The 23,181-nt window shown below is 57.8% G+C and overlaps 1 protein-coding gene across 1 annotated transcript in view; it reads left to right on the forward strand.

The window, feature by feature from the left end:
• Window positions 1-2,991: 2,991 nt before the first annotated feature.
• PRRX2 (paired related homeobox 2) overlaps window positions 2,992-23,181 on the forward strand; it is a 49,714-nt gene continuing 29,524 nt past the window's right edge. Inside the window, exon 1 of the mRNA XM_047768654.1 lies at window positions 2,992-3,453. Coding sequence (XP_047624610.1) covers window positions 3,189-3,453 — 265 coding nt within the window. The 5' untranslated portion in view covers window positions 2,992-3,188. The remainder of the gene's footprint in view (window positions 3,454-23,181) is intronic.

The raw sequence follows: 23,181 nt of genomic DNA on the forward strand, positions 1-23,181 counted from the left end.
TTAACCACTGCGCCACGACGGGAACTCCCTATTTTTATATTCTTAATTTTACTTATGTTTCCTAAAATCTCTTGATAAGCATATTACTTCTGTAAAAAGACAAAACTTATTTTAAGTATGCAACCTTTTGAGACTGGGGCGCCTATGTGTTTTTACTCATTTTCAGACCCAGGATCCAACCTCTAACACAGCCACCAATTAAGGTTCAACTCATCCATGGAATCCTCCCTGGAGAGTGGGGGCCCTTCTCAGGTCCCCTCTCTTCCTCCCACTCCCCTTGCCTGGAGCAGAGCCTGGTTCCATGACCAGTCCTTGAGCAGAGAGATTCCAAACAGGCGTCTGATTCTCCCTCCATTCTCTACTCTGAGTTAGCATTGCCAGATTTATCTAAATCACTGTGGAAATTATTTACCTTTTCGCTGTATCCATTTGGGGTAACAGATTCTGTCTTTCCTGGGTTAACTGGAGTTTCCCTGGGTGCATTTCCAGGCTGCAACAGGCCTGGAGCTTTTGCTCAATGGCTGAGCTTTGGAATAACAGCCTAACTCCTCTTGCCCCACTTTGCCATCCCCAGCCTGGCAAGGGTAGTAACACCCAAAAACAACAATAGTAACAATGACAAATTCACCAGAATCCTTTTGGCTTGGTCCCTTTATTATACAGATGACGGATCAGACTCAGAGAGGACCAGAAAGGGACCTCTTCAAGGCTGCACGGTTAATAAATGGCAGTGAACAGATTCAAACTAATGTCCTCCCAGCTCTGGAGCTTGAATTTGCCATCATTGCTCTCCACTGCTTCTTGGAGTAAATACGTTATTTTTGTTTGTTTGTTTTATTCTTTGGTTCTGGTCATGCCTCAGCATGTAGAAGTTCCTGGGCCAGGCATTGAACCCAAGCCACAGCAGTGATAATGCTGGATCCTTAACCTGCTGAGCCACAAGAGAGCTCCAAAGATAACTGTTAACACTAGTTGAGGCCTCCCTTGGTATGAGGGGCACCAGGTATACAACCCACTTAGTATATCAACACATTTAATTCTCCTAAGAGCCCATTTTACAGATGAGGCAACTGAGGCAAGTAAGGCCCACAGCTAGAAAGCACAAGGTCTAGATTTGAACCCAGATGATATATCAGGCCTTTTTGTTTTTTATTTTTTGCTTTTCAGGGCCGCTCCTCAGCATATGGAGGTTCCCAGGCTAGGGGTCAAATCGGAGCTATAGCTGCTGGCCTATGCCACAGCCATGGCAACGCCAGATCTGAGACTTTTCTGCAACCTACACCACAGCTCACGGCACTGCCTGATCCTTAACACACTGAGTGAGATCAGGGATCGAACCTGCAACATCACGGTTCGGATTCGTTTTCACTGTGCCTCCACGGGAACTCCTCTCAGGGCTTTTCGAGCTCTGCAGGCTGATGCTGACTGTCCTATGCACTAGGCCACAGGCCCGGGCTTTCACCCGTGATGGAATCCCCACAGGGCCTAAGAGGTGGGTACTTCATTAGACCTATTCTACAAGGGAGGGGCTGGGGCTCAGAAAGGGAAGGTGTCAGGTTTGAGATCGCACACCCTGGTCTCTGACCCCAGAGCTGGTCTGAAGGCTGGGCTGTGTTTCCTGGGACACCCACCTCCGCACTCGGCTTGCGGGGCGGGGTGGGGTGGGGGGTGCTCCAGCAGGCTCCAGGTCCTTCCCCAGAGCCCAGTCACAGCCCCAACCTGCTCAGAAAGTTATTCAGCCACTCACATGGTGGGCCCAGGTGCCCAGGCTGTCCTGCCCATCCCTTGGGAGAAGGGAGGCCGCCTCCACTTTTGCCAGCCTTTCTCACTGGACACTCACTGGGGCCACTTTCTGAAGAAGAGGCACCCCATCCTCTCATCCTCTCCAAACCCTCAACCTACCCACGCGTGTCCCTCGTGGATTACTGTGGCTGAAGTCACCTCGGGGGACACAGCCTCACCTTGCGGGTGATCCTTTTTGGGAAAAATCCTCACTCATACAGAACCCGGGCTGCTGAGCTGCAAGGTTTCAGGGAGTGTGTGCAGGGTGGCTTTTCTGTGGGATCCCCAAAAGGAGATCCTGAGGTCCTCCAGGTGGCCTTATATTTGCTGCCCTGACATAATGGCTGGGCAGTGACGGCGGGGGCCACCTCCAAGCAGCCCTCCTGGGGAAAGACCTGTAGCATCTGGCGGCCTTACAGTCTCAGCTTCCCCCCGCCCCCCCCCCAGAGGGGGGGGGCATCTTTTCTGTGCTTTCCTTGGAAAACAAAAACAAGAGCCGAGACCCAGGCCAGCCTCCCTCTTTCCCTGTCACCCATCTGTCAGTCTGGCTGTCGCCGGGCTATCTATCCTCTGGGTGTAAACTGGGAATTCTGGTGGGAAACGCTTTCCTCGGAGAGGGCCTGGAGCCTCCTGGAGGTGGGCTCCCAGGTGGATGGGCAGCGGGGCGGCGGGGGCGGGCGAGCGGGTAGGGGTGCGTACACCCCAGAAGCTTGAGGATGCGCTGCTTTCTAGCGGAGAGAGCCTCTGGCGCCAGTGGCACAAACAAGACGGACCCAGGACTCTCTCCGTCATGGCAGGGGCATGGGCGTTGGGGTGCACGGGGCGAGGGGCGAGGGTGGAACTGGGACGCCCAGATCTCCCGCGCCAACGCTCAGCGTGCCTCTCCCCTCCTCTGCGGAGGAATTTGTAAATGGAAGGGCTAATCCCTCCACTATCACCTCCCCAGACACTTGTTGGGGGATTGAACACACCCCCGCAAGCCCTGAACTTAAAACGTGGGCGGGGAGGGTGAAAGGAGGACACCCCTTCGTCCCCGCCTCCCCGCCCCCAGCCTCCAGCGGGACGCGCGCGGGACCCCCGCCCTCCCTCCCCGCCGCGGGAGGAGTGGGGCGGGCGAGGCGGGAGGAGGGGGAGGAGGAGGAGGAGAGGCCGGGGGCGAGGTCTGCTTCAAGAAGGGGCGTGTGGCCGGACGAGCTCGCGTTGGAGCAACTTCGGAGCGAGCCAGGCGGCCGAGAAGGGGAGGGAAGAAAGTTGGTTTCCCCCGACGTCAGCGCCGGGCGGGCCGCGGCGGCCGCGGAGCCAGGAGGCGGCCGGGAGCGGGGCCGAGCGCGGGGCGGCCGGGGCGCGCTCGCTCCGACCCGCGCCTGCCACCGCCGCCGCCGGCGACCCCGGGGCCGCCCGCGGGCATGGACAGCGCGGCCGGTGCCGCCTTCGCCCTGGACAAGCCGGCGCTGGGCCCGGGGCCGCCGCCGCCGCCGTCGCCCGCGCTGGGGCCCGGCGATTGCGCCCAGGCGCGCAAGAACTTCACGGTCAGCCACCTCCTGGACCTGGAGGAGGTGGCGGCGGCCGGGCGGCTGGCGGCGCGCCCCGCGGCCAGGGCCGAGGCGCGGGAGGGCGCGGCGCGCGAGCCGTCCGGGGGCAGCAGCGGCAGCGAGGCGGCGCCGCAGGACGGTGAGTGCGCGGGGCCGGGGCCGGGGCCGGGGCGCGGGCGGGGCGCGGGCGCGGGACCCCAGGGGCCGTGGGAACGGAAATGCGGGGGTCCCAGGGCGCTAGGCCGCCAGGGCTAGAGGGGTGCGAGGCCAGAGGTTCGTGGGCCCGAAGGGGCGAGCGCCGGGCAGGCGACCGATGCGGGGCGCTGGCTCTGCGGGACCCCGGACTGGGAAGGAGGGCCTGCGGCAAGACCTCCGGGCTGCAGGGGGTCGCTGGGCACGGCAGCCCCACTGGCCTGGCCGCCGCGGTTGAAGTTGGCCGTCCCTGATGGGGTGGACGTCGGGGACCCGAGCTTTCACGGGGGTGGGGGGAGGGCACTGTCATTTGGCCAGAGCCACCTCTCGTCGTCGGAGGCGCGGGAAGATATGTCGTCTTGTGCCTAGCCCTGGAAACAGCCCTCGGGGGGCCCCACTCCCAAGTAGCCTGAGAAGTGGGTGCGATTATAACTCTGCTACAGCTGGGGAAACTGAGGCTTCCGAGGGGCAAAGTCTTCTGGGCACATAGCTGGGTTCCCAACTCTGCCCCCTCCTCCTCCAAGACACCATTCCAACTCCTACCAGACTTTTGTAAGATGGGCTCCCTGGCTAGGGTTGGGTTGCCTGTCTCCACCTCCGGTTTGCGGGCCCCCCGCCCCTACACAGCCCCGCAGCTCCCTAGGGGGAATGGCCCAGCCCCCAAGGGCTAGCTAGGCCTCTCTTCCCCTGCCGAGGTTAAAGGTCATCAGGAAGGGGCTTTCAAAACAAACAACCCACCCAAATGACTTTTTTCCGAGAAGTCACAGAGCAAACTGAGGGTCCTGGGCCATTGGTAAGAAGAGGGGTGTGGTTAGAGCAGGAGAAATGAAGATAAGCAAAGATCCTGAGCCTGGAGAGTGTCCTGGAGGGAGCGAGGCAGAGCCCCAGAGTTCCCAGAGCTCCCCCTTGCCCTGAGGAGGAGGTGGGGTCTGCTGAGACCACCGCTGCTGCCGGCTCCCCTAGCCCTGGGAGCAGGCTGGCCTGGTGGAGGCTCTGGGCCCCTTAAGAGTCACCCACCTGACTCCAGTCGCCTCTCCACCTGTCCCTGGGAACACCCCCCCCCCCACTTCCCGCACTAACCTCTGGGTCTCGGGGGAGCCCTGGGTGGCTGCGTGAGGGGCACGGAAAACTGAGGTGACATCCGCCTCGTCTGAAACCTTGTCCTGGTGCCACTGGCACCACGTGATGGACACCAGGCACACACCCGACTTTCATGGGGCACCTGAGAGAGTGCCCCGCTGGTGCCACCTGTGTCCACCAGCCTCCAGTTCCTTCTCAGGGGGTGTCCCCCTCCCACCAGAAGGACTGATATCGCTGCATCCGCCTAGGATGATTGCGAAGCAAGCAGACCCGCTCTTGGGAATTGGGGTTTCCCTGGCAGAGGAGGGGAAGGAAGGTGTCTGGTTTGGGCCAGAGGTAGAGGGGGGTGCCCTCTGGTGTGTGTGGGGGGGTGGGTCCTGCCAGCCTGAGCTGTGTGACAACCTCAGGTCTCATGGGAGGAGCTGCAGGCTCTGAGCCGGCTCCCCATCAGGGCAGAGGAGAGGGCTCTGATTTTACCCCGATATTTGGGGGACCTGAGGGGTAGGAAGAGAAGGAAGGAGGCCGGGCATTTTGTAGTCAAGTCCTGGCAGGGGTGCCCATTTCTGTCCCGGCCCCTGGCCCTGGGGACAGACAGTGAAGGTCTTACTTCTTCTGGACGCAGCAAAGGTCTCCAGACGGATTCTTTTTCTGGGGAGTCCCAGCACAATTGGGGTCACTAGCGCCTGGACAGGGCCCCTGGCAGCCTCCAGGCAGCTGGAGGGGCAGCGGGCCTCCCCAGCAGACCCCTGGGGTGCTGTCACCCTCACCAAGAGCGCTGGTGGCCCTTGCACACTGGGATCCCCCAGGCACGGGGGACAGAGGACACGCTGGGTGTGGGGTCAGGTGGGACGGGGCTGAGGGCAGCAGTCAGTCGGTCCCCAGAAGTGGGCCTCTCCTTCCCTCATCCGTGAGGGACAAGGGACCCAATGTGAGGCCCCGCTCCGTGCTCCCGGCCCCTTGGGGGGATTTTCTCCAGGCAGATGGACGCAAACTGGGACAATACAGAGAATTCCTGGAGAAGCTAAAAAATAAAAAAGTCCAGTGTAGAGGAGTCTCCTGTTTGGGATGGTATCTTTCCTCCTCATTTTGGGGGCGTGGAGACCTCTTCTTTTAGGACATAGGGCAACGACTGGAGATCATTTTATCGTAATGTCCTTACTTGGCAAAATGAAAAGGAGGTAACCCTATACTCATTCCCCAGACCAAAAACATCGCTAGGCCATGAAATCCAAATGTTTTATGCCGAGTGAAGCAGCTCCCCAAGGCCAACTGGGCGCCTTCCAGGGGTGCCCGCTGCCAGGCGGCAGAGGGGGCGGGGGGGGCTGCTCCGTGGAGCCCCTGCCCCTGCCCAGCCCAGGCCCGGAAGAACCCCTTGTCTGGCCTGGCGGATCTGTGCCTGCAGACAGAAAGTGGATGGAGAGGAACGGGGTCCTGCTCCCCCCTCTTCCCTCCTTCCACTCTCTGGCGGACAACCCCTCCCACTGCCACAGGGATCCCAAGTCGTGAAGTCTCTGAGGCCGAGAGAAGGGACCTTTTGTCCCCTCATCCTGGGGAGCCCAGCCCGCCACACTGGACCCTTTTCCAAAGACCTCAACCAGACCCCTGGGGTGGGGGACTCTGGCCCCCAGGCCAGCAGGTGTGGGCCCTGGGCTGTGTGACTTCATCCTCTAGTCCTGGACCCAGAGGGAGGCCTGGCCCCTCATTTAGGATTTCAACATTCTCGGAAGTGGGTTTTCCTGGGGCTTCTTGGAGCTGTTCCCGGGTCCAAAGAAAGCGACAGACCCAGGAGAGAGATGGGGTATCCCTTCTTAGAAAAATAAAGGTTGGAGTTCCCATCGTGGCGCGGTGGTTAATGAATCCGACTAAGAGCCATGAGGTTGTGGGTTCGATCCCTGGCCTTGCTCAGTGGGTTAAGGATCCGGTGTTGCCATGAGCTGTGGCTCAGATCCCGCATTGCTGTGGCTCTGGCATAGGCCGGCGGCTCCAGCTCCAATTAGACCCCTAGCCTGGGAACCCCCATATGACACGGGAGCGGCTCAAGAAAAGGCAAAAATACAAAAAAGAAAGAAAGAAAGAAAAGAAAGAAAGAAAAATAAAGGTTAACAGAGAAACCAGAATTGATAACATTGATACATTTTCAATCTACCAGGTGAGCAGTGCCCACGTGATTCAAGTATATTTATTTTTCAGTCTTTCGGTGTCCTGAAGCCATCAGTGGGTATCGCCTGTTCTTGCCAATGATTTTTCCCTGGACCAGGCGCCCCCTGGAACCGGCCGGGAAGGCTGTGGCTTCGCTGGTGACTCAGAGCAAACTGGGGTCTCGGGTTTCTCCCAAATCCAACGCTGAGGGCCGGGCTGGAGTGCTGAGCTATGCCAAGCACGTTAGGAAAATAAACTCTCGTTTGCTGCCTCTGCAGTGACTTACAACAAAAGAAACCACATTAATAACTGGGATTTTCTTGAAAGCATTCCCTCCTGTGGGCAGGGCGGAAACAAGGCCATGGGCACACCGAAAATAAACGAAAGCCCTGGAGCCAGGCAGGGGTGAGGGCCCCCCCGCCCGGGGGGGAGGCTTCCTGGGCCTAGTGGGGCTGGAGGACCCGTTTCGAAAAACAGCAGGACCAAGTGGGCCCACTTCGCGGCGATTCGGGACAGTGGGGTGCTGGGAGCCTATGGGCACAGGCTGAGCCAGGGTGGGCTGGGGCCCTGGGTGGGGACTTTGGGCTCCCTTTCTCGGAGCTGTTCCCTGAGTCACATATGTTGCTGAGCAACGAGAGGCCAAGGGTGAGTCTGGTTTGGGTGGGGACCTCCGCCTCCCCCTGGCCAGTGGGGGAGGGCAGGGACCATTGAGTATGAGAGACAGGCCACTTGGCCTTCAGGGGTGTTTTTTTTTTAATTTTTTGGTGGTCACAGGTACAATATATGATTTGTCTTTTTAGCCATCTTTAAGCGTATACTTCGATGGCTTTAAGTCCAGTCGTGTGGTTGTACCACCAGCCTCCCCATTCATCTCTAGAACTTTTTCATCTTCACCAACTGAAACTTTGTCCCCAGAAAACACTAGCTCTTCAGAGTCCCTGTCATGGCCGAGCGGTAACGAACCCGACTAGTATCCATAAGGATGCGGGTTCGATCCCTGGCCTCGCTCAGTGGGTTAAGGATCTCGCATTGCCGTGAGCTGTGGTGTAGGTCACAGATGTGGCTCGGATCCTGCGTTGCTCTGGCTGTGGTGTAGGCTGGCAACTATGGTTCTGATTTGACCCCTAGCCTGGAAATTTCCATATGCCGCGGGTGAGGCCCTAAAAAGACAAAAACATGAAAATAAGTGAATAAATAAAAATAAGCACTAGCTCCTCATTCCCCATCCTCCAGCCCTTGGCCACCACTGTTCTCGTTTCTGTCTTTACGAATTTGACAGCTCTAGGGACCTCGTATGTGTCACACAGCATTTGCCCTGTGTCTGGCTTATTTCATGCAGCATGATGTTCTCAAGATTTGTCCGTGTGGTAGCAGGTGTTAGAATTTCCTTCCAGAGTTCTTGTTGTGGCTCAGCAATAACGAACCCAACTAGTAACCAGGAGGATGCAGGTTCGATTCCTGGCCTTGCTCGTGGGTTAAGGATCTGGCGTGGCTGTGGCCGTGGCTGTGGTGTAAGGCCAGCAGCTGCAGCTCTGATTCCACCCCGAGCCTGGGAACTTCCAATGCCGCAGGTATGGCCCTAAAAAAGCCAAAAAAAAAAAAAAAAGAATTTCTTTCCTTTTTAAGGTTGAAGGATATTCCAATGCCTGCTACCTTTGTTAGCCGTTCATCCGTCGGTGGGCATTTGGGTTGCTTCTGCCACTTGGCTCTCGTGAATGATGTCGCTCTGAACACGGGTGTGCACGTATCTCTTTGAGTTCCTGCTCCCAGTTCTTTAGGGCATATTCCCGGGGTGTGGAGTTGCTGGCTCGTGTGGTAACTCTATGTTTCATTTTTTGGGAAGCGTCAGCCTGCTTTCCTTATCTGCCTTCTTCCCCACTGGCCTCCCTCGGACAGGCTCTGGGAGCTGGAAGAGGGAGCCTGAAGGCGGCCAGCCTGCGAGGCAGGGGCAGGGCTGGTGGGGAATAAAGCCGAAAGGGTGTTTCTTCAGAACCAGGCCTTTTAGAGACAACCCTGCTTTCTCCCCGCCTCCTCGTCTCCCCTTCCATCCCTGCCTTGAGGGGGCGGGGGAGGGAGGCCAGAGCCGTCTGCAGTGCCTGAGCCCTGGAGGGGGGCTCAGCACACCCCGGGTGGCATGGCTGCCATCTCTGTGTATGACCTCGGGCACGTCACATCCCTGCCCGGGGGGCCTCAGTCCCCCACCCGAACGATGGGCGGCCCCACCCAGATGCTTATGAGGCTGATCCTGGCCCCTCATCAGATTTGATCTGGGTGGAGAAATTGCCCCGCGATGGGCCTGTCTCCCCCCCAGCAGATGGGGTCTCTGAGGCCTGGGTCCTGGAGAGGAGAGGTGAGAGCTGAGGAGCCAGGCCTGGAAGCTGAGAGCCCGGGAGGAGGGTGGCTTTACCAGCGTAGCTGATGGGAGGGGCGGGGGGGGGGTGGGGCACTGGCCATTTCACTCACGGACCCTGATTCCAGGGTGGTCTTGCTTCTCTATCTAGTAGATCGCCTGAGTGGAGTCTGGGGACTCGGCACAGGGGCCTCAGACCAGGTCACACCCCCCAGCCCAGGGCCCTTCCCTGTGGGCAGACACTCAACAAAGCAGGAGCTCTGTTTCCTCCCAGAAGACTCCAGAAAAGTGAATCTGGAACACTAGTGGTAACGCCTGCGGGCACGCCACCGTGGAGGCCTAAAAAGCACCATGAGGCTCAGTTTTGCCATCTGTGAAATGGGAGTGCTGGTCAGTGATGTCCCTTATTGGGTCGGCTTGAGTGGGTGTGGGTGACCATGCCTGGCACATAGTAGGTGCTCAACAAAGCATCTCCATTACAGCTCCTGGAGATGCTCACAACAGCCCTGGGGGTCAGGCAGGGCTGGTGATTCCTATTCCCATTTCCGGGAGGCCCAGAGAGGCAAAGCACCCCACCCGAGTTCTCCCAGCCGGGAAAAGGGGGGCCGGAGTTGGTTTTGGATCGCAAGTCCGGGCCCCTCTCTCCACCAGCACAGCTCAGCACTGGGGCTGGAAGAATGGGGGAGAGGAAGCCCCCCCTCCGGGTTGTTGGGGAGACTCAGGCTAAGGCTTATTGGGGGATGGATAGGGGGCAGGGAGGCAGAGGGCCTCGAGGGCTGGCACAGAGTGGGGCTGTTGGGATGGATCCAGTGCCATGTTCAGTTTCTAAGTGGATAGAGGCAGGAGGGAAGGGTTTGCACTGGCTTGTCCCGGGCAGGGACGTGCGGTCAGGCTGGACGAGGCAAAACTTGGGAAGCTTTCCGGGTGTCCCAGACCCAGGGGGCAATGGCTGTCCCCAGGTGGAAGGGAGTCTTAGGAATGATTTGGGGCGGGGGAGCAGTGCTTCCCCGGAACACGTCCTACAAATGGGGTATCCGTGTTGGAACCCGGCCAGGGTGCTGCCCTGGGGTTAGAGGCCGTGGGAGTGGAGTTGAAAGGATGGGTCCTCGATGGGATGTGGTCACAGGGACCAGTTATTTGGTGTTTGCTGGCCGGGGCGCCACACGCCTCACGCCTCGTGTTTGCTCACCAGCCATGGAAAGGGACCCCTTTATCACCCCCATTTTATGGAGAGGGAAACTGAGGCTTGGAGAAGCTGAGCCATTCCCAAAATCACACCAATGAATATGAGCCTCCAGCCCAGGCCTGTCCGGAAGCCCCTGCTCCCTACTGCTGGCTAAAGCCATCCCTTGGACCCTAGAATACTGGGTGGTCTGGCCAGGAATGTCCACTCCCAGGCTGGTGTGGGCTGCATTCAGGGGACCGCGAGGCAGCCAGGGGAGGGGTCTCCTCCACACCCTCAGGTATGTGGGAGATGGGTCAGGCCTGGCAGCGTAGGGACGGCCCGGCCTGGGGGGGTTTGGAAGGTGTGAGAGTGAGTGGAGGTCCTGTACCTCTCCTGCCCAGAAACATCTGGAACGGCCTCCTGGACACGGGAGCTGCAGAGGGTCCCTGACTCTGAAGAACCTCATAGGACAGACCCCTTTCCCAGCGCACCCTCAGCTTCCATATTTAATCCTTCCTTCCTTCCTTCATCATTCATTCATTTCCTCATCCATTCAGCAGTCATTTTCCAGGCCCTGACGATGCGTCAGGACTGGAGCTCCTACCACCTGCCCAGACTTTCCAATTTCAAGCCCTGGTGAAATTTCCAGCCACTTAGAGCAACCGGCCTAGAGTGGGCAGTTTTTAAAGGTGCCAAGAAAAGCTGTTTACGCACAGCAACGGGCATCTTTTTGCCCCCATCCGTGTCCCCAAGAGGGCATCTTTCAGCATCTTCATCTCAGAGTAAAGAATGGTCCTCAAAACAGGCTTAATTTAGCTTACCAAAAAGACTTGCACATGGCCCCGATTTTTCTCATGTTGCGGTAGGTCGGTGAAAACTGTCATGGGCTGGCATTTGGGAAGCACATGGCAGACTGGCTTTCCCAGGCTCACAGATAGAGAGACATGCACACACACCCCCAAACACACACAGTCACACCCCCCAACCACACGCAAACCCCTTCAGGCTCTCACACACACACGCGCACGCCCACACCCACACCCATCCTCATACCCCATCGTGAGGGCTTCAGCCTGGCTCAGATGATCAGGTCCAGGCACTTAATGGCCAAGTGGCTGCAAGCCACCGGTAAATAGACGAGCAGCCAGATCGCGCCTGCACGGGCCAAGGGTCAAGTGCCTTTTGCGAGGTGGTGAGTAGGAGAACACCGTGGGTGCTTCCTGTTTAGACAGAGTTGAGGACAGCTATCTGAGGGGCGCCCATGCTGAGCAGACACAGGGAGACAGGGTGCCCAGCGCCCCCACCCCCGGGGAGGGGGCATGCTGCAGGAGGCTCCCCGCCCAGAAGGAGCAGTGCTGATGCCAGGAAGAGGCCATGCCCGCCCCCCGCCCCTGGGAGCTGTGGAATCTCCAGATGTGCTGGGAATGAAGGAAGGTCGCTAAATCAATGACCCAGATGTTCGAGCTGCCCCCTGCCCACCCGGCCGCCTCGCTCGTTGTCCCTTCCACATCTGGGAAACTGCTCGCTCCCGGCCCGGCTCTGAGGGGCCGTGGTGATGACAGGACGCCATCCACATGGGACCCTTTAAGGCTAGCGATAGCTTTTATTGCGTCCTAAAAATGAAGCAGGCTCTGGAAGACACTGCTTTTGATCCCTCTTTGTGACCCTTTCTCCTTTCCTGGGCACAGAAGGGCCAACTGGGACCTTCCAGTCTGGGGACAGTGGCGACATGGGAAGGAAGCTGGGGCATTGAGTTACGAAGAAGCCAAGAAGCTGGGACCTGGTGGCCTGAGAGATGGACAGGGGCTGCCAGGTGGCTGTGGTCTTTGGAGAAGGTCCTGGGTTGAGGGGATGTGAGAGCTGGGGGCCCAGGGGCTGTAAGACCTGGAAGCTTCCACAGAGGCCCTTACACCCAGAGCCGAGCAAGCGCCTCCATTGCTTAAGAAGTGACAAGGTGAGGCTATGTCACCTCCTGTGCCATCGTTACCCAGGAGGCAGTAGAAGGGGCTCCGGACAAAGAGTCCGGAAACTGGGGCTTTCCCAGCCTTGCAACGCTGGTCTGTGCCTCAGTGTCCCCATCCGAGGGGGTTGGATCATCAGTTTGTCAACAGGGAGTCCCAGGAATCACTGCATTGGAATCACCCTGGGGAGCTGGTTAAATGCATGCTCCCAGGCCCCAACCCATGGACCGACACCCTCTGGAGTGCAGGCTTGGGCCTCTGCATTTAGCAGGGGCCCCAGTCACTTTATGAGCATTAAGGGTGAGCACTGCTATGCTCTCACAGGCTCTTCCCAGCGCTCACTCGGCCCCTCTGTCATCCTCCTCCGTTTGTTTACCTGAGTGGAAAATGGTCCTCTAGTGGGAGGGAGGCTGGAGAGGCCGGGGGGGCGGGGGGAGCCTGCGGCCGCATCATTTGGAAGCACCTGGAAGGGTCCAGCATGGGGGTAGGGGCGGCTGAGACCCAGCCCGATCCCCAGCGTCCCCAGAGATCTGGCTGAGCTGGAAGCCACACTGCTGGGTCTAGGAGAGCACAGTCCCCACTGACCATCTGCCAGCATACACTGGGCACCTACTGGGTACCAGCCCAAGGCTGCCCAAAGAGCTAGAATGAAGGGAGCATTGCCACAGGGGCAGATTCTGTCTGTTGCTCTAGCTGCCAGGGTGAGGGGGTGGCGTGGGGGGGATGTCAGAAGCCTCACTGGGAGCTGGGGGTCTCTGTCACTTGTCACCAGCAAAGGCCCCTCCCATCCTGCTCCTCTCTGACCGCCCTCACCCTGCCTCTCACAACCCAGGAGACCTCCCTTTCAGGGGCCCCCTGGGGTAGGGCAATCCCCCGGGGGCCCCAGGTTTTGTCCCCCACCCCCTCCCCCCCTCCTCCACCCCCTTCCCGCCTCCCTGCCTGGCCTCCCCCTCCTGGCCGCCCCTCTTGCCGTGGGCGCAGACGTTTACACGCCAGAGATGGCGTTATTAAAAATGACATTTAACCAGAGCTGGAATTACCGCGCGGATGGCTGCAAACCTCGGAATCAAAGCAGGGAGCCGCCGGGCGCGCCTGGCAGGGGCCTCGCAGCCTCCTCTCGCCGCCAGAGCTCTGCGCGGGCCTCCCATATAAAACCCCCGCGGAACGCCGAGGTCTTGAAAGCCAGTGCACCTCCTTTCATTAGACTAACAAATAACACGTAACAGAAAACATCTGTGAACAGCAGCCCCTAATGCTCTCAAGATGGGGCCGCGGGCGGCCGGTCCAGCCAGCGGGCAGCAGGGCCGCCCAGGGCTCAGGTTCTGGCCGCCCCCACCCCAGGCGGGCGAGGACCCTCGGGAGGATCTGGCACCCTGCCCAAGCTTCTCCCTTGCCACCCCCCCCACCCCACCCGCCCCCTGGCCCCGGTGGGACCTGGGGGCCTCCTTCTCCGACTCAGTCTTTAGCCCTCTCCTCTTGCAGATGAGAACCTGTCATCTGTTTGCGTGGGGACCGTGCCTCTGGACAGGGTGCCACAGCCCTTCACTGTGTGGCTTGGCAAATAGTTTCCTCTGAGAGTCTCCTTGGTCATAAGAGACGAAATGGGCCCCTTTGCAGGGTGGATTCAAGGATCTAGAGAAGTGATGGCAGCAGAGCGGCTGAACACCCACGAGGGAATCTCTCAGAAAGGCCATCTGCTGGGCTGATTACGTTGGGGACACTGAGAGGCAGGGCGGTCATGTGCTTTGCCCAAGTTTCCACAGCCTGTGAGAAGCAGGGTTGGGAGCCTCAGAGCCTATGAAGCACAAATGTTGTGCTGAGTGAGGTGGACATTCAGAAATGGATCTACTGGAGTTCCTGCTGTGGCTCAGCTGGTTAAGAACCTGACTAGTCTCCATGAGGAGGCGGGCCTACCCCTGGCCTCACTCAGGGGGTTCAAGATCCAGCGTTGCCAACTCGCAGATGCATCTCAGATCCTGGGTTGCTGTGGCTGTGGCGTAGGCTGGCAGCTGCAGCTCTATTTTTTTTAATTTTTTTTATTTGCTGTTTTGTCCTTTTAGGGCCGCACCCATGGCATATGGAGGTTCCCAGGCTAGGGGTCGAATTGGAGCTGTAGCTGCCAGCCTAAGCCAGAGTCACAGCAACTTGGGATCCGAGCCGCGTCTGCGACCTACACCACAGCTCATGGCAACGCGGGGATCCTTAACCCGCTGAGCGAGGTCAGGGGTTGAATCTGTGTCATCCTCATGAATGCTAGTTGGGTTCATTAATCATGCAGCTCTGATTTGAACCCGGCCTGGGAATTTCCATATGTCACAGGTGTGGCCCTAAAAAGACCAAAAAAAAAAAAAGAGAGAGACAAAAGAAAAGAAGTGGATCTGCCACGCCCCCTTGGCCTGAGAACTTCCGGTCTGTAGCTGACGGCAGAGGCCGAACTCATCTTTGAGAGAGAGCAGGTTGGCTCCACCCTTGCTGAGGCCAGGCACCAAGTCCCAAGGCCACTGACACCTCGGGCTAGGAAGCCAGAGGGGGCCTGGAGATGTGACATCCTCCCCATATGGCCAGAGACCAGGTGGCCTCCCCAGGACCTGAAGCACTGTCCCCACAGCTCAAACGGGGCTGCATTCCCCGGCTAGGGAGGAAAGGCCAGGAAAACATCCCGGGAGAAAAAACAAATTGGCACTTTGTTCCGTGTCGCTCATGATGAAACTGCAGAAAACAGGCCTTTTTGCCTCCCCTCCAGGAGGCTGTATGTGAAGCTCCGTGCCTCCCTGTCACCCCCCCGCCCACCCCAAGAGATGCTTGTGTTCCGAGAACACTGGATGGGATCCATTTTTCTCCCATTCATTCATTCACTCAGTCAGTACACAAGAGTGGTTTGAGGCATCGTGCCAGGGAAATATCACAGGACGGGCGGGACCTGGTCCTTAACCAGGGAGCGGTCCACGGAGGCGGCTCCCTGACATCCAGCTCTTTACACCTGCCTGGCTCCGGGCTCAGTGCTTCACAAGCAGCCTCACACTGAGTTCTCTCGGCAGCCTTGTGAGCAGGTGAAGCATTGTTCCCATCCTACAGATGAGGAAACTGAGGCTCAGAAAGGCAAAGTCACCCAGGAAATATGCTATGGGTCCAGTACAACGCTGGCCACCCCATGCTGGGCCCCCAGGTGGCCAAGGACCTGCAGTGTCCTCTTGTTAGAAGCAGCCCAGGCCCTGCCAGGGAAGGACTGTGCCCCCAATATCCTTGGTCCTTGCCCCCAGACCTCTGCAGTGCCTGAGGAAGGCGCCATTTTTCTGGGGACACTGTTGTGGGGAGCCTGACCCATCGTTATCAGGCTCTGGGCTGGGCTGGGCTGGGATGGCGGGGTGCATGTCTAGGGAGAGACCCCAGCCTCTGGGAATCTCGTGTTTCCTGGAGACATCGTGTTCTAATCGGAAGGCCAGCCTCTCCTGCAGCGCGGGCTGCCCTGTCGCCCCCCCCCCCCGAGGCCAGGAGAGTGTCAGGGCACAAAGTGGGAAATTGCGGGAGACAAGAGGTAAAAACGGACGGCTCTGGTTTCACTGGGAAGGAAAAAAGAAAAGGCAGAGATCTATCTCGGCTGAAAGTGGGGTCATTGTTTCAAGAAAACTATTGCTCTTGCTGTGGATTCGAGTTGGGGGCAGGTGGGCGCTCCAGGGAGGAAGATGGGGAAGGCAAATGCTTCCTTCCGTCCTTTCTTCCACAAAAGTCTGTTAGCATCTGCGCTGTGCCAGGCCGCGGGCTGGATCCTGGGGTCCCACGGGGAGGCAAGGGGGCGTGGTCCCTGCTGCAAAGGTGTCCTGGCTGCTATGAGACTGGATAAGGGGGCCTCCAACTTGGTCTGGAGGTTCAGGGAGGGCTTCCTGGAGGAAGTGCACGCAACAGAAGGGACCTAAAGGATGAGTGAAGTTAGCCAGAAAAAGAGGTAAAAAGGGTGCTCCAGGTAAAGGGAAAAGCAGATACAGAGGTTCAGAGGTGCCAGCGCAGAGGGGGTGGGAGGGAGCCCTGTGAGGAGGGCCAGTGAGCAAGGTCTGCTTCAAGATTTGCATTTTTTTTTTTTTTAATGGCTGCACCCTCTGCATATGGAAGGTTCCCAGGCCAGCAATTGAATCTGAGCCGCAGCTGCAACCTCTGCCACAGCTGCAGCATGCCGGATCCTTAACCCACTGAGCGAGGCCAGGGATCGAACCCACGTCCTCATGGATACTACTTGGGTTCTTAACCCACTGAGCCACATCGGGAACTCCAAGATTTGCAATTTTTGTGTTAAGAGTGGTGTGAATGCTTTCTGTGCACCTGCGGGTGTCTGCAGTGTCCAGAGCACCCAGGCCTTCCAGGCAGCTCTCTTGATGAGCTGGTTGTCTCTGTTGTGTGGGACGTGAAGGGTTAACTTGGGCACAGCTCTTGTGTCCTGGCTGCCCAGAGCCTCCTGGGATTCCCCATGGATCACCAGCCCTGACTGGGCTGCCCCAGGCCACCTGCTGTGAGATCTGAGACCCCGCGTCAGGGAGGGGAGGGTCCAGGAGCTGGGCAGAATCTGGGGCAGGGCGGGTCCCTGTGCCCAGGATCGCATTTGCCAGTCCATCTGGGGGATGGCCGCCCCCAAGTCACAGACCCAGCACGAGGTACAACTAGGCCTCTGAGGTGACAGTTTCCTTAGCAGACCCGTTAGCAAGATGAGGAAAGCTGGCCCATCCGGGGAGAGTGGAGGGAGTTTGGGCTGGATGACTGGGACGCGCCCTGTGGCTTTTGTCCTCATCACCAAGATCCCAAGAGTCAGGACCATTTATTGTGTACCTACTGTGTGCCCAACCCTCTGTGTAGATCACCTCATTGATTCCTCCCAGCCTCTAGGAGGTAGGTGGTCCTATGGCCCCATTTTCCAGATGAGAAAGCTGAGGCCCAGAAAGACAGGCTGTGTATGGAGGACGCGGGGGCTCCAGGCCTCAGACCGTCATCTTTGGTGTGTTCCCCATCCCTGCTGGCCCAGAGGCCCTGGGCTGTGCTCACTCTGACCCCGCCCAGCCTCTCCAGGCTTGTTTAGAAAGGAATAGACGGAAGATGTGATAATGCCCCGGCAGGGGGTTACTGGACGGAAACCAAAGCTGCTCCTCCATCCAGGCTGTCAGGCTGGGATCCTGGGACAGGGATGTCCCACCCATCGTTCCCATGCTCAACAGTCACACAGGCATAGAAGTGGGGGGGCCAGCCTCAGAGTCCCCTTGGGTACCCCCTGCTTCTCAGGATCAGGACATGCTGCGGGGTGGTGGGAGGGGGCCGCCTGGCTTAGCTGTGGGATTCTGGCTCCGTCTCCTCATTCCTGGAAGATCTTGGGCAAGTACCTCATTTCTCTGAGCCTCAAAGTCCTCATCTGCAAAATGGGCACAGTTCTAGTCCCTGGGGCCTGGTTCGTTAGGCGTCAATGAGGTCAGGCAGGTGGGACGCAGCTCCAGGCCCACCTGGCCTCCGGTAGGTGTGCAGGAAACACCAGTTATATTTTCTCTTTCGCTTTCCTTGATGCTGGGGAGGCGGAGGTAGGTGCAGTGTTTAGGACTGTCAGGCCCCCTTCACAGATGGAAAAACTGAGAAGGGAAAGTCTTCCAAGAGTGCCACAGGAAGAGGAGCTGAGATTGGGAACAGGGTTCTGGGTCCCAGGAGCAGACCCCAGTGGGCTTTGCTGGTTCCTAACCATGCTTTCCAAAAAGGAGACAGGTTGGAGTTCCCTTGTGGTGCAGCAGGTTAAGGATCCAGCATTGTCAGATCACTGCTGTGGCACAGGTTCGATCCCTGGCCCGGGAACTTCCACATGCCGTGGGCATGGCTAAAAAACAAACAAAAAAGGAGACAGGTTATCCAACACACACACACACACAGGACCATGACCCCTCTGCCCTTGCCCTGCCCTACCTGGTAGCCTGGGGTCCCTTCTCTGGAAGGTGTTGATTTGCTGCAGCCCCAGCCTGGCTGGAACTGACCGCTGCTCCCGTGCAGAATGAGCATCTTGCTTTAGTTTCCATGGCATAAATTATAACCATGAATAATTTCACGACAAATATCATCTATAAAACACAACACAACTATTTTTATAATGTGTCATTTGAGGTTACAAATTCAAATTAGAGATTAATTGCAACTTCTAGAAGGTCTGTGGATAAGATGGCTTGGGGAGAAGGCTGAGATATTCAGATATGCTCCCTCAGGGACTGCAGATGGGTTCTCACCACATGTCTAGAACATGCACACACACGTGAACACACACACACAGTTGCACTCCACTGCTTTCTGGCTCCAGCAAGGCTGGTTTAGACACGGTGTTTGCACGGGTGGGAAAGCTAATCTTGATGCTGGCCCCTTTCTCTGCCCAGGCCTCCGATGGCCAGGAGTCCGTCAGAAGCAGGTTTCGCGATGATCAAGCGGTCCGGGGTCTGTGGAGGTGGGCGGCTGGGGGACACGCGCAGAGCTTGGGGCGCCAAGAAAAGAAGTGAATATATCAGGTTAAAACCTCCATCAGGCATCAGCTCTCAGCTTCCCCCCTAAACTCTCCCCTGCCTCCCCCCCCCACCCCGCCCCAAAACCAAAACCAGATGGCAGTCTAATTGAATAGCGGGTCTGCGGACAGGGCAGACAGCGTGGGACGGAGCCCTGGTTGGGGAGGAGGAGACAAGCCAGGCGAGCCCCATTCCAAAGAGGCCAAGGGCAGGGTGTGTCCCCTTTGGCACCCGGGGACCAGACTGGAGCCCCCGCAGAAGAACGTCAGGGCTCTAGAGAGCTCCGCTGCAGCTTCTTGGGCTCCGTGGGGATCCTGGAGAATGTTTTCTGTGTTCTTCAAACCGGAACAAGAGCAGAGGTCGGGAGGCTGGGGCTGCCCTCTGCACTGCAGGTTTCCTCTCCCCACCTTCCCACAGATCCTGGCAGGAGGGAAGAAGCTCCTGGGAGTTGGCAGCCAAGGGTGGGAACCCATTGGCCTCCTAATGCACCAGCAGGGCCTCAGGGAGAGGAGGGCCAGTAAGTCAGACCCACCCCAGTTGGCTCCCAGGGGCCACGGGCTTCCCCTTTCTGAGCCTTAGTTTCTCCATCTGTAAAGTGGGGACAATGGCGAGGGCATTGTGAGGGTACGGAGAGAGGAAGCACTTCCCATGGTACTGGCACACGGCCAGCTGCTGCTCTTACCATTACTGCCATTGCTATTATTAGCAAAACGCACAGGCGGGTCCTGAGAACAGGCGGGCAGAGGACCCAGCCACATCCCTGGCAGCTGCTGGTCCCCAAGGTCCCTCATCTCCCAGCATGAGGATGGGAACTGTCCTGGCTGAAACTAGCTCCATATTAAGGCAACAGCTCTCCCTCCACCCCAGCCCCACCCTGCTGCAGGCAGTGTGAGTGGGGCTTGTTTATTCCCATTGTCTACTGGGGGTGGGATGGAGGGGAGGGGTGCAGGCAGTGTCTCTGCTCCTGTCTCAGCAGGGGCTGTGTCCATCCTGGGGACTGCTCCGGTGGGCACAGTAGACAAAGCCAAGGGTGATAAAGCAAAGCCTGGGCCGCTAGAGCAAGGTCAGAACAGCCCAGGGGAGGGGCTTCCAGCTCCGTCGTGACCATTGCCTCCATCTCCCCCCAGTGCCAGTGCCGGCTGTGCCACCGTTAATGTCACTTATTTGGTTGAAGTCACTGTCCACAGGGAGCCCTTGCTGGGACCCCCTTCATAGCAGTAACACATCATCTCCCTGAAGAGACCCCCACGAAGACCAGGGGGGTACATGCTTGCCCCCACCCTTTACAGAAGGCTATCAAAATTTCCATTTTAGGAGTCCCTGCTGTGATGCAATGGGATCCGAGGTGTCTCTGGAACACAGGGACTACAGGTTTGATCCCCAGCCCAGCACAATGGGTTAAGGATGTGGCGTTGCCACAGCTGTGGTGTAGGTCACAAATGTGACTTGGATCTGACCCCTGACCCTGGAACTCCATAGGCTGCAGGGCAGCGGGAAAAAAAATTCCATTTTACAGGTGAGAAGCAGAGCAGAGGCTCCTCCACTCAACATGTAATATGTGTGGGCATTGGGCAGGTATCCACCTATCGCCCCTCAGGAGCTTCCAGGTAACAGGCAATTAACTGATAATTGCACTTCTGGTAAATTCCAAGTTGAGAAGCACAAGGCCTCTGGGACAGGAGTCACCATCCCAAGGCTGCACAGCCAGCACCTGGCAGAGGTGGAATGAGACCCCAGGGCGCTCCCGTCCCTGCTTTCCCACAGCACAACATTCTGAACAGGCTGCAAAGATCGACATCCCAGTTTAGCAGGGAGGGGGATCCACGACCAGCCCAGGTGGCAGGAGCGGGGCTGGGAACAGAGGAAAGAGGATTCTGAAGGCGGGTCCACAAATCCTGCGGGTGAGGTACCCGCCGTAGACTTGGGGGTAGGGGTTCCCTTAGTGGGGGGATGGCACACTACTCTAGTTCTGCCAGGGTCCAGGTAGAGGTGGGGTTTGGGCAGTGTGTTAGTCTGGATGGTCTCCTACAATGGACAGAAAACCAGTACCAGATGGTTTAAGCAAAGCTAAGATAATGAGCGAAACTGAAAAACCTGGGGTGGGACTTTAGAAACGACTGGATCCAGGGCTTCAACGATGCAGCAGCTTGAGTTTCTCTCCCAGAATCCTACTGTGCCAGCGGGTGTCCTGGCCCACTTCTGGACCAATCACAGCAGCCACAGGGGAGCTGTGTGCTGATTGGCCAGAGCTGGACCGTGTGGGTGGGGCTTCCCCCGAATCCCCAGGACCAGGAATGGAGGGAAGTTGCCTACGAAGTCTTGCTTCTGGACGCAACAGCGATCATTTTTATAAGAAAGAGTTCCCTAACCAGCACTAGCCCTGCTTTCTGTGTTTCATCCGTATTATCTCACCTAATCCACTTAGAGTCTTGCTGGCCGCCCCCTTAAGTGGCGCTGTCCCTGTCCGGTTACATCAAATTTACTCCATGGCAAATACTCTTTATCCACAGCCAACAGCATGGTGGACTTTGGGTGTCCAGTTGACAGCCATTGTGCGTGGTCAACATGTCATTAACCATTTGTCAATTACCCTTCTGCTTGTATTTTGGAGCCAATAAGAAACTAGTTCAGGTGTCTTAAAGGTCAGCCTTTGAAAAGCTCCTGGGGGGAGTTCCCATCATGGCTTAGTGGTTAACGAGCCCAACTAGTGTCCATGAGGACCCAGGTTCCATCCCTGGCCTGGTGCCTTAAGGATCTGGGGTGGCCGTGAGCTGTGGTGTGGGTGGCAGACGTGGCTTGGATCTCACAGTTGCTTTGGCTGTGGCGTAGGCCAGTGGCGACAGCTCTGATTTGACCTCTAGCCTGGGAACCTCTTCCATATGCCATGGGTGTGGCCCTAAAAAGACCAAAAAAGGGGCCTTAGGCATTGTGGGCCTAAAAGCTAAACAGCTGGGTTGTGAGCCATTCATTCATTCACCAACTGTTTAGTGAGCACCTGCCTTATGCCAGTCACCACGTGAACACAGAGAACCCTGGAGAGGGAATGGTGGAAACCGGTTGGTGCTGCCTATGTGAGTTTGACTAGTGATAGTGAGGTGGCTGGCGGTGGGGGAACGGATGATCCCCCCCCACCCCAAGCCTTTCTGGGGCTGTGAGGGGAGAGTTCCTACAGGCATTGGTGCCCTCGGGGGAAAGATGAAGACTGGGTTGGGCTTCGTGACAAGGTGGGGACAGTCTTCTAGCCAGAGGGAACAGTCTTCTAGCCAGAAGGAACAGCATGTGCAAAGATAGGACACAACAGAGTGTGGCTGGTGGGATGTTTGTGGTGGGTCCAGGGAACCTGTGGAGACCAGGGGTGGGGCAGCAGGTCCTAAGTCCAAGATCTAGACTCTGGTCTGGCACTTGGGCTCTTCTCTGGAGGGGAGCGAGGCCCTAGGGGTGCCAAGTATAAGGAGGGGCTCACTGTGAGGGTCCCGCAGGTGCTGGAGGGCATTTGAGACAGCGCCTCCCTCACTTTTGCCCCCTCGATGCCAGGCCCTGCTCATCAGGAGCCACAGAATTTGCCTTCACCATCAGCTGCCCTTCCTCCATCCCCTCCCCTCCTCTCTGAAAAAACTCCACCAGCCTGATCTTTTGAGTAGGGGGCCTTGGTAGGTCTGGCGGAGGGGGCCTGAGCAGAATGCTAATGAAATCAGAGGTGCCCAGGGGGGGGCCAGGCCTCAGATAGGGGTTGGGGGAGAATTAAGCAAATGCACCCAGCCCACAGCAGGCTCTTTTCCATATTTGATTGGTGCTGGCTGAGGGACAGCCCCCTGCGGTGCAGCCCCCTGCAGGGGGCGGGGGTGGAGTGACTCTAACGGGGCGGTGGGGGGTGGCTTCTTCAGTCCTGGGAGCCTGTGAGATGTGGGCTGCATGTGGCATTCTGGGATGCTTCATGGAAGGGAAAGGGCAGAGATGGGTCCCTGGCTTGGCTAGGAGTTTGGCCTGTGCAGCCCACCGCCTCCGAATGGGCAAGGTGTACAGAAGGTCAAGCTGGTACTTGCCAGCCACAGGGACACTGGTGCATCCTGAGTCTTGAGCACTTCCCAGGTATCGTCCCACGGAATCCTCACAACAAACCATGAGTGACTACACAGGCAGGGAAACCGAGGCACGGAGCCGTGAAGGGACTTGCCAGTGGTACAGAATCAGCAGCGGACTCGCAGCCCCCTTTGGGCATCGTACCTGGGTCCACGCAATGATGATAAGAAGCCAGTGGGATGGGTGTACTCTGATGACATCTGCCTGAGATCCAGCATGGCCCCAGAGATAAGAGCAGATCGGGTCTCACTCTGATCCCAGCGGAGCAGGAACGTCAACTGTCTGAGCCTTTTTCCTTCTTGTAAAGCAAGTTAGTAAGAGTATCCCCGGATACTGGATGAGATGAGGATGGATGAGAAAGGCTCTGAGGACCGGAAGGGTCTCGTGGTATGAA

This window comes from Phacochoerus africanus, chromosome 2, assembly GCF_016906955.1.
Source record: "Phacochoerus africanus isolate WHEZ1 chromosome 2, ROS_Pafr_v1, whole genome shotgun sequence".
NCBI lineage: Eukaryota > Metazoa > Chordata > Mammalia > Artiodactyla > Suidae > Phacochoerus > Phacochoerus africanus.